At 44.7% G+C, this 10,715-nt stretch overlaps 1 protein-coding gene across 1 annotated transcript; it reads right to left on the reverse strand.

Moving 5' to 3' along the window:
• Nucleotides 1–3,047: 3,047 nt before the first annotated feature.
• HDHD5 (haloacid dehalogenase like hydrolase domain containing 5) lies at nucleotides 3,048–10,709 on the reverse strand. Its single transcript, XM_003202483.4, has 6 exons — nucleotides 10,618–10,709; nucleotides 9,171–9,264; nucleotides 8,705–8,738; nucleotides 8,119–8,293; nucleotides 7,625–7,813; nucleotides 3,048–7,011 (listed from the first exon to the last, which is right to left on the reverse strand). Exons 2-6 carry the CDS (start codon nucleotides 9,201–9,203, stop codon nucleotides 6,666–6,668), a joined length of 777 nt encoding a protein of 258 aa, XP_003202531.3. The 5' UTR covers nucleotides 9,204–9,264; nucleotides 10,618–10,709; the 3' UTR covers nucleotides 3,048–6,665.
• Nucleotides 10,710–10,715: the final 6 nt, after the last annotated feature.

Genomic DNA, 10,715 nt, shown 5'->3' on the forward strand with positions numbered 1-10,715 from the left:
GCTGCCCATATGGGGAAACTGGCTGGGTGATGGGCGAGCTCAGCCTGGGCCAGCGGGATGGGAGGCAGCTGGGTGCTAAGTGGGCTCACCTGGGTTAGTGTGGGTGAAGGGGTTTGTGCCTCATCCTCCCAGGGGGTGTGGGTCTGCTGGGCCTGGAGCTGTGTGAACAGGGCTGGAGGAGCCTTATGTTCCTCTGGAGACCAAGGGGATCCCTTCTCAACTGGAAAGGTTCCTGCATCCAAGGTAGGTAGGTGGGGAGACCTGCAATGAGTAGGGGTGGGTGCAACTGGGCACATGGACTCCAGTGGAGCAAGTGACACTAAACAAATGGGTGAGAATAAGAAAGGAGCTTTTTTATGTGGAATGAACAAGAAATGCTGCCTGTATCTTAAAATGGGAGTGAAGGGGAAAATATCTTCTACTTGAGAAAGCACTGAAGAGCCTTTTGTAGCACACTCTGGGATGAGATATGACAAGCTGATGTTTCTTGTGTGATCTAGTTCCTTAATGTAATTGTGCAGCTCTTGCAAGCGTTAGTACTTAACCATTACTGTTAAAACATTAAAAACCCACACTATAAATAGCTTCCTCTCTTCAGCATCTCCAAAGCTGTGTTTTTGGCTTCTTTATACATTTATGTAAATACATAGGTATATGTGGTGTGTGTGTATTTGAAGGTAAGCAGCAGACAACACGATTCTGTGAAATAGTTGTCAAGAATATAAGAAACGCTCCTGTTTCTAGTTTATAGAAGTAGTGTGCCCTCAGAAATAACCCTGCTGGGGGAAAGATGAGAATTTCTTGAGGGCAGAACACAAGAGTAAACAAAATAAGGACTCAAATGCTTGGGAGGAGGAAGATGCTGGGGGGAAAGGGACAAATATATGCCTGTGAGAAAGACCAGAAGCTAAAACCCTAATCATACCCTGCAGTAAGCTGTCAGAAACTGGCAGCAGTGGGAGGGAAAGAGGCAAAGCTGATTTCAGTGAGTTTGAGCATAATCTGCTGTAACCATGCTTAAAATGCCTTTTGTGTGGGAAAGGAAGGTTCTGGGATTCTCTAATGCAGGCTTTGTACTGCACTTATTTAATCTATTTGGATGTTCAGGATTGCAGTTAGAGGTAAGCACAGAGCAGGTTCACCTGGCCAGCACCAATATTTAATGATTTGTCAGCCCCAAATGCTGAGTCTTTGTGACAAAACTGCTGCTCCAGTATTATGATATGAGGGATACAGATATTCTTCAAAAAGTATAAAGATATAGCCACTTATTACTTTTAATTGTTTCAGTTCAAAGAGCATTTGTTACCAGTATAAAATGTAAAGACTTCTTTTTTTTTTTCTGCCTTACCATGGTTAAGGGCTTGGGAAGTGAAGGTTGCTCTTAGTATTCTGTGCTTAATTAGTCTTTTCTAGCATACATTGTGTATTGAAACTGACCTTGAGGAACAAGTGAAAGATTTTAGAGATTGAACTGCCTAGTTTACTGCAGTGAACAAGAAAGGACTTTAGAAAGGAGGTTAAGTCACCTGTCTTCCTGGTGTGGGATTTTAAAACGTTGCAGGCTGGATCCAAAAAAGTCTTTAAGTTGTTTGTATGACTGCGTAAGTTGTCCATGTGGGCTGTTATTTTTTTTTTTTTTTTTTACAATGGAAGCTAGTTAGATTCAGTAGATGGAGGGTGTGGGCATGCCAAGGTCTGTGAGCAGGTGATGGTACACCTTGTGTCTGCAGCCTTGCAGTGGCAGGTGTTCCCCACAGCATCTACCTGGGAGAAAACTCCTCCAATTTGAGCTGTGCTGTCAGTCCCTCCTGTTTAAATTGTTCCTTCTTCAGTGTTTTCATGATGCCAATGCCTAACCATGCTCCTTATGTCAGTTAAGGGCTTCCTGCTCAAGCTGTCTCCTTCAAGGACACCTTTGCTCTGGGCCACCCCTTTGTTTTAACAACAGTGATTACAAGCATTCATTTAGGTTATTTGGGATCCGATCTCTGTCTAATTACACCTTGGTCTGCCCTACCATTGGCGAGTGCTCCAACTACCTGAATACTGGATAAACTAAGGGGGTTGGTCCTATTTTTATTTATTTGAAATCTAGGCCATAGGTCATTTCTCTAGGATGTAGGGTACAACTCAATTCCTTTCTCTGATGAGAACGGGAATCCTTCTCCTATACATTCAAAACTGCTTAGAACAATTAGTTCCTTTTAGTATCAAGAAGTTGGTTGGATTGTGAGTTGCGCGCATCCTGTGGTCAACGTGCTTCCTGTGAACTTTGTAGACACAGGATTTTGGGTGGAATATTGTATAGAAACAATGCGAGTGAACTATTGCACAATGGCAGCTTCTAAACCACTCAAGCAGATAGCTTTCACCTAGTAGGATCTTTTGTTTTCCATGTGCTGCAAATCTGCAGAAGCTTTAGCTCTCCTTCTGTATTGGTCTCTTTAACACCACTTGCTTTCTTCTAAAGGTAGAAGGGCACGGCTGCTACCTTGTCCTTGTCAAACAGGGTAAGTTTCTTAGATGATCACAAAGGGTTTAACGTAGCGTCAAGAAAGCTTCTAATGGTAAAGATGGCTTTCATAACACCTCAGGCTTCTTCTGCAATAGCAGATTAAGTTGGTGATATCCAGTTTGTTGTTTCCCCACCCAGTAGAAGCAGTCATTACAAATGGTCGGTTAGGTCAGATCACAACTAAATGCCTGCTCTGAAAGCACCTTTATACATGTGACATCCTAAAATTGATTGCAAAGTATCAGTACATAATTTGGTGATATCCCCCCTCCTCCCTTTCCCACTTTACGGAGTGGGAGTAGTCAAAGTTACCGTTCATAGTCTCATCTGAATATGGCAAACACAGAGCTTACAGGGAATTACAGTTTGGTCCAATTAGAAGAACTGCTGGAGAGGTATCTTGGAGGGTAGTTCCCTCAAGACAATCTGAGATTGATTTGATGAGCGCAACAAAAGACAGCATTTAGTCCTGATAATCTTCTAGGGTGAAGGTATGAAAGAGGCCAGGACAATACTCACAAAACATACATACAGCATGCTAAAATTTATTTCAAAGAAAACCTCTTTTATTATTTTTAAATGTGCTAATTCAAAGGAGCAGCTCTGGATCTGGGTTAAACTTGATTTGAATGCTAAAACAAACACATCTTGTGATTTTTCTGTACCATATATAATCACCCCAAAACAGCGTACATGACATAATTTCAAACATTAACCCATTTATGGTGTGGGGGAGGGAAGGGTAGAAAGACACACTAGGATTAACAGTAGTGTTATATGATTCCCTGAATGCCAGGCTAGTGGTTGCATTTATTCTGTGGAATAACAGAATTGTCCTCTCTGACCACCATGTTATTGCATGACATAAAAGCTCTCTGCTTCACACCCAAAATTACATCAGTCCCTCCTTCAGTTCCCCCCTGCTATTCTCAGTTGCCTGAACTCCCCATGAGCTTCCTTTAGACTTGCCTAAAACCTCCCCATCTGTGGAAAATGGAGCTGTTAGGATCAGGTCTTCACTGTTTGTTGCGTAAGGTAGTGTACTATATGAATATTAAGGGATCAGAAGAACAAGTGAAATCCCCTGTCCTTACTTGGTCCAATAATTTGCACAGAAGTATGCTTACCCCAAATTAGAGAAACGTGGCATCTGAAATGCAATACATGAGATACAGGAAAGGATATGTTCCAGCTACTCTTGAAGCTTGTTTCAGGAAACTACAATTCCGAGGAGAAAGGATTTCACTGAATTCTAGCAATAACAGATGTCCGTGGATGAGCTGCCGATAAGCAAGGAGCCTGCTATGAGATTTTTCTAGACTTCTCCCCTCTGCTCAGTTTCAAATCTCAAGTGAAGCATTTCTTGAATTCCTTATCGCTGAAGTTCCTCCTACGCACTTTGAAGACTCCCAGAGCACTGTTTTAACACTAACACGGTTCAAAAAAAATCTGGAGCTAAAAGCTAATTTGGAATCCAAAGCTGATTCCCATCAGTCAGTTCTCCATCACTGCTATTCTAAAGATGGAGACGCCTGCTCGCTCTCTGTGCAAATGCAAACCTGTTCCTTTGCTGGACAGGGCCTCAATTCTGTCCTCTTGATACCTATTTTGCTTCTGGCTGAGACATGCCATGTATGTTGGTATGAAATTAAAAACTGCCTGTGATTTCTCAAAATTCCTGTGCGTGTTCTTTCTACAACTGGCATGAGAAGCACAGCCAGCATACCAGGTTCCATCTGAGATAGCTGTTTCAGTAATGCTACATCCCTCAGGGAACACTGGTTCAGCAGCACCTAGTCTTAACAAGTAACAGGAACGAGCTCTACTAAAGGCTACAGCACATGCACACAGTCAGACATTAGTGTTTCTGTGGAGAAGTATCTACCTACCAACTAGAGGATACGGTCAGGAGTTATTAACAGCAACCAGCTCTCTGAGGTCTATACAAGTATTGCAATGAAAGGGAGCGTTCCTCTTCCTGTACCTGTGGAAAGTATGGCTGAGGGACACTGGAGTTAGTTAATGAATGGGTCTTGGGCCTCTAGTATTAGGCCTTGCACACTGGATCCATAGCATGCTTGTAACTCTGGAGATGCTCTGAAAGCTTAAAAAAAACCTTCCTCATGTTTTATGCCAAGTCCTTTCCTGTATTTATCTTTCTGGGAACTGTAGGTGAGCCCTTGTTTTGTGCAAGTAGATGAAATGGACTTCTGCTTTTTGTTTTTATCCTTCCAGTGAAAGGCAAAGGATTCAAATCAAAGACAGTGTTCCACGCATTACAGCTACTCTTAGAAGCAGCCAAATTATTCTTGTCCTGATAAAACAAAGGAAAAGAATCCTAGCTAGTACTAAGAAAGGAAGAGGCTCCTTCCTGTTACCGATTTCACAACAGGTAAATTCACCCAGAGAAGTATTTTTTCTTGCTCCTATTCAGAAAACAAAGCTTGGAGAAAAAAGCCATCTTTGCTTGGGTCTTTGACTGCATACCCAAACCCATTTAGTCACAGAAACCAACAAAACAAGAATCTACTCTGCAGTTTGACCTTCCTAGGAAGGTATATCAAGCTGCTGATGCAGAATGTAAGTGCATGCGGATGCTGAGACTTTAATTAAGAACAACACTTGCTCATACCATATATATGAAGCTGCCTGCTAAATCAGGAAGGAGTGAAGTGTGGGTAGAGCAGACCTTTTTCTGTGGTGGAGGCTGGGTATAACCAGGATCACCAACTCTGTTGTGCTGGTTCCAAATGATTTCCATTGCAAATGCAAACTGACTTACGTTTCTAAAATCACAGTGCTCCTCTGGAATTACGACACCCCTTGCTAATTCAATCTTTCACATGGAGTTCCCCAAACAGTGATTGCTCAACTTCTTTGGATTGTCTAAGGAGAGACAGGATTTGATCCAGATATCCCAAGCTAGGAAAACAGGCAGTAGAACGTGCGTGTCAGTAGGGATATAGAAATGTTCCCTTCTCAGACAGAAAAGTCCCATATGCTAGTTCATGTTAAGGAAGCTCTATTTGCAAGCTACAGGAAGAGGAGGGAGTGGGGATCAGACCATATGAGGTATTCCTGAGTTGCAAACCAAACGTGGAAAGTGGAAAAAAGAAGTGAAGGACAGATGCACTTCTACTCTCAGAGATGAAGACTTGGAATCTGGGGCTAAGGCTTGACAATCTTGGCTCTCAGTCACTACAGGCAAAGCAAGAAAAAGGCTGGGCTGTTACTTGTGTTGGCTGGCCCTTGCTCTCAGTGCCCCTTGTTTGGAAGCTGTGTCAGCTGGAGCAGGGCAATGACCCTTGCATCAGCTGGGGTCAGGGTGAGTGCCACGACACCTTCCTGCTGTAACACCGAGTTCTGGCTAAAGACACCTCTGGAAATGCAGTGATTTCTCCTGCTACCGAGAACAGGCTGATGGCTCCCTAGGCAGGATGCAAAAAGGCAGAAGTGTTCACAGAATGTTAAAGACGGGGGAGGGAATGATGACTTCCCATGAGGCCCTGCAGCAAGTTGTTCTGGCTACTGCTGCTTCCTTTGAGGGGCCCTGGCCCTTCAATGCTGCTAGAGAACTGCAAAATGGGACTTTGTTTCAGGCTGACAGCAATGCAGTGGCAAATCCCCAAGCAAGCAGAATTTGTTAAAGTCCATAGGCACTTATAAAGAACAAGGAGAATGGTAAGACTTGAAGCCTTCCCTTGGCAGAGGGCCACCACAACACAGTTCCTGGTGTGCTCTTGTTGCATACTAGACCAATAGTACAGAGTATGAATGCTACGCTGGCTGATGGTAGCTCCTTGCAGAGGGAAGAGCTTCATCCTCAAAAATTGTTTGCTTGCTTGATATCGTACACAAAGGGTAGGAAAGAAAGGACTCTGGTGGCTGAACAAAACTGAGATTGCTGGGATAAACTTTTCCCTTATGTTCCGTTTCTATGATGGCTCAAATGGTGATCACAGAAATTTAAGTTCACAATTAAAAGCCCGCTGGCAGGACTGTGGAAAATTATTAGTAAAAGTAAGGGTTTTTTAGTGCTGAAATGGGGAGACCTCCTGAGTGTTGGCTACATTAGATCAACCCAGGTCTCTCTCCATTCTTCCCCTCTGCCTTGACAGCAGTTCTTTAGGCACACCTGTCTTTAACCCTAACTCCAGTTTTCCTTCTCAAAAGCAAGTTGCACAGCTTCATTCACATCCTGCACTACGTAAGATGCCTCCACGAGGCTGGGGTCAAAGCAGAAGTCCCGATGGCCGTGGAACACAGTCTCTGTGTTGCACTCTTCTAGCTTCCTGGAAACATCTGCATTGTGGCGGTAGACCCCAGTGCAGACCAGAATCGACTCACAGCTCTCCACTGCAAGGCGGTCCTCAGTTTGGGAACTGGCTGCCTCTGGGATCCTCTTCACCCCAGCCTCGACTTGGTTCTGTTGAGCTGACTTGAGGTAGTTGTTGTAGAGGTTTGCCCCATAGACATCAGACATAGGATTGTCCCTGGATAAAGTCACAGTATGAAACAGAAATGAAAAACCAACCCAAACATCTATTTCTAGTTCTTGCAGTCTGAGATTTAGGGAGCACCAAGCGAGGAAATAGTTCAAGACGTTTGCTATCATCAAGGAAATCCCCTCAGATTAGGCCAGTGACTCCACTTACTGGTGCATCTAGCATGCACTGATGGCCACGTGCTTCACAAGTATCTATTTTGAAAGGGAAACCGATATGTCCAAAGCACTCACAGCAGTTTCAGCCATTACCGACATTTATTCCCTACAACTCCAAAATGTTTGGCTTACTTGGGCTAATGGTGCTACATCTCTTTCTTTAAGCCAGCCATGCTATGTGCATTCTACATCCCACAGTAACAGCTTTGCTGGGCTGACAGTGGCCTTTAAATTACTGTAAACATAGGGTGCAAAATGCTAACATCCTCTACTCTAGGATATGAGGCTGCATAGATGCCATGGGGATTTTGGTATTCAATTTAGAAATCTCCATTTAAAAACAAAAAACCACCAAAACAACAATGAAAAGAAAAAAGCCCAAACCCTACACTTACAGCATTATGCACGTTCCTAAGCAAGCAGAAAAATATATACTCTCATACCCAATTGCATACAGGCGTCGGATGGGAGCCTTCCAGCCATGTTTCTCGGCCTGTTCTTTTATCAGGTATTCGGCATAGCGGTAGGTGACTGTGCTGGGTTTGCCAATCAAGGCCTCATATTTCAGCTCCCGACCTGTCACCTTCTTGTAGATGTTCTCCAAGCAGAGAAGGAAAGTGCCGTGGCCAAACCTGCTCCAGAAAGGAGGCCATCAGTATCCTCAGCCTCACTTGTGTGGCAAACGCTATTCAGTAAGGGGTTCCTGGTACTGCCTGCTTTGACACGGTGTATCTACCCACAGACTCCTACACAGGCAGTTAACTATCTTGCTCTGCCTTCTTAAAATTTAGTCTTGGTTTCTCATGCAGTTTTCATGTTTCTGCTGCTAATTATGTCACAGTTAAGACTCTAACACTAAAAAATGTATTGTGTCAGGAAAGATCATCTGCAGGAGTGCTGTATGAATTATACTAAAATTAATACAAGTGCTTTTTACCTCGGCATCTTGGCTTCAGCCATCCATAGGAGATCCATGTTGCAGGCGAGGACAGGCAGATGGGGGTATGGTATACCTTCTGGGTCTGCCCCAGGGTTCCCATTGCTCAAGAGCACATCAATAATAAGTTGCAGGCTTGTCTCCCACCTCACTGGCTCACCAAACAAAACCACCCCTGGAAGATTTGAAGAGATGCTTGGAAACTTACGGTGCCCACATATAGGACCTGATGCCAAAAGCCACCCGTGACCAAAAGTGCCCCCTATTCCATATTGGAATGCCCTGGCTAATACAACTACCTACAGAACAAAGCTGGTATCAGAGCTCCAGTCTGAGTAACGCTGTACCAAATTCACCACTGCTTCCAGATGCCGAAGCACAGTGTGCAGAAAAGCTGACTTTGCTTTTATCAGCTTGTGCTTCGTGTTACATGAAGACAGTATAGCTGCCTCCTGGCTGTACTCTCTGCATAAGCTGCCTGGGGATACTGATGAGCTGACAGCACATCATTAGCTCCCATCCCAGCTGGCTTGCATTACTGCTATTTCTGCTTGCTGTTCTTACATAAACAAAGGCTGCTGCTTACCTTCTATAGTGGGGAAGCCTGTGGTTGGAGGAGGCTGCCAAAAAAAATAAAAAGCTAGGTTAGCAATGCAAAGTCTAATGTCATTTCCAAAAGAAAACTAGAAATGTAATCCCATAAAGAACTGGGACAAGGCCACCTTGAATCCTGAGAAAGATTTCGCATGCTTCCCCATCCCAGCCCGGATTTCACAGATCTTGTTTTCCCAGCTCTTGGCCCCAGAGATACAACCAACCCATTTACTGTGGTCACTGCAAGGACAATCAGTGCAACACTGGCATGGCAAAGCAGAGAGAAAAGTTGCTGCCCTTCCAGCAGGAGCCAACAGTGGAAGAGCACAGAATGCTGATGCTCAATGCCAACACTGGCTCGCACTAAAGACGGCCACTAGCCAGGTGCTGCTCCACCTCATGCTGTTTGCTGTAAGCAACACCTTGCCACCCCTTCAACCCATGTGTCAGGAAATTACCAACTCCTTTGGCCTCCGGCTCTGATCCACCATGTCTAACAGGGGATACGCCTTCCGCAGCGCCTCTATGGTGACTACATGCTTGAACCCCAGGCTATTTCAATTCATCAAGGAAAGACATGAAGACTCTTTCTTGTTTGGTTTTGTTTTCTGAAGTCATCAGTAAGGGCATCTATAGGATTAGGAAATACAGGTCCTAGCAGCAGAGCTGTTACATATACATGGCAATGCATAACATTTTGACTTTCAGTCAAACTGTAAGTTAAGCTTCAACCTAAAGGTAGCTCTTAAGTTTACAAAAAAAAAAACAAACAAAAAAAACAAAAAAACAGGTTGGGTTATTTCCTTTGTGATCAGGAACCTTTGGAAGTAGGCAAAGAGCAGAGGTGAGTCCAGGACAGATATGCTTCAGGAGCCCTTAAAGGCCCAGGTGTTTGTACCAGGCCAGCCTGGGTCAGGCTTCTTGACTAGGAGCAGGCCCAGAAAAGCTCTGGTCAGCTTAGCTACTGAAAAGAAAATGGAGCATGCTGTTAAAACACGCAAGGGAAGTTTGAGCTGCATTCACCTGCAAAATGCCTTGCCATTAGCTCACCTTTGTTTGCCTTGAGGAAACATGCACCAACTGCAGCCAAAGGTTAAGCACAAGGTGTGACCACGTGCACACACACTTGCAGAAGGGCAGAGTCTGTTGTACTGTCTGTTCTCTTTCTCAGTCTTGTCCTCCATTGGACCCATTAAGCTAACTCCAAGAAGCTGTTGAAGGCCTCAGAGAAAGAACCACAATACAAATCCACCCCTTCAGAGAAGCTAAGTGAGCAGCAGCAAGTTTGGACAAGGTTCTCTTTCCTGCCATTGGAGGTGACATAGCTTCAAACGCCCAGGGAATGAGGCAATGCAAATGAGGAGGAGATGCCCACAGCACTTAGTGATGAAGCTGATGTGCTGAAGTGGTGAGCACATGCTGCAGGTAGACCTTAAGCTCCTTGCAGATATGGGCTGTGTCAGACCTGCCATGCCCTCAGCAAATCAATGTGCATTTGGGATTGTCTCTGTATCATGATGCTCCTGCTCTAATGATATTTCAGCTGCTTCAAGTGCTCTGAGATTTAAGGAGAAAACCTTAGCTGTGGGATTGCTCAGAGTGACACATTTTGCCATGAAAGCATTGCAAAGAGCAAAATTTTATCTCAAAAGTGAAAGAAGCCCAAAGTCTCTGGTGTGTGCTGCCAGCAGGAGGAGCAACGCAGCTCAGGAGAGAGGGAATCTGCATGAGAAGCGAAAACACTGCCCTAGGTAAGATGTTGACTGAGGTCAACAGCAAGCGCCTAAATGTGAGCCTGTCCTTAGGACGACAGCAGTGGTCGTCGTTTCCTTGCACTTCTACCAGCTGGCCGAGCATTTAACAAGGATGAGCGGAGTGCCATTGGTTGAGCACAGCAAAGGATACTTGCGGGCATTCTCCTCCACCGGCCCCTGCCCAGCCACCAGCACGCACTTGGGGTGGAAGTGGCTGAAGAGCCGCAGCGGGCTGTGGGACAGGATCAC

This window comes from Meleagris gallopavo, chromosome 1 (genome assembly GCF_000146605.3).
Source record: "Meleagris gallopavo isolate NT-WF06-2002-E0010 breed Aviagen turkey brand Nicholas breeding stock chromosome 1, Turkey_5.1, whole genome shotgun sequence".
Taxonomy (NCBI): Eukaryota; Metazoa; Chordata; class Aves; order Galliformes; family Phasianidae; genus Meleagris; species Meleagris gallopavo.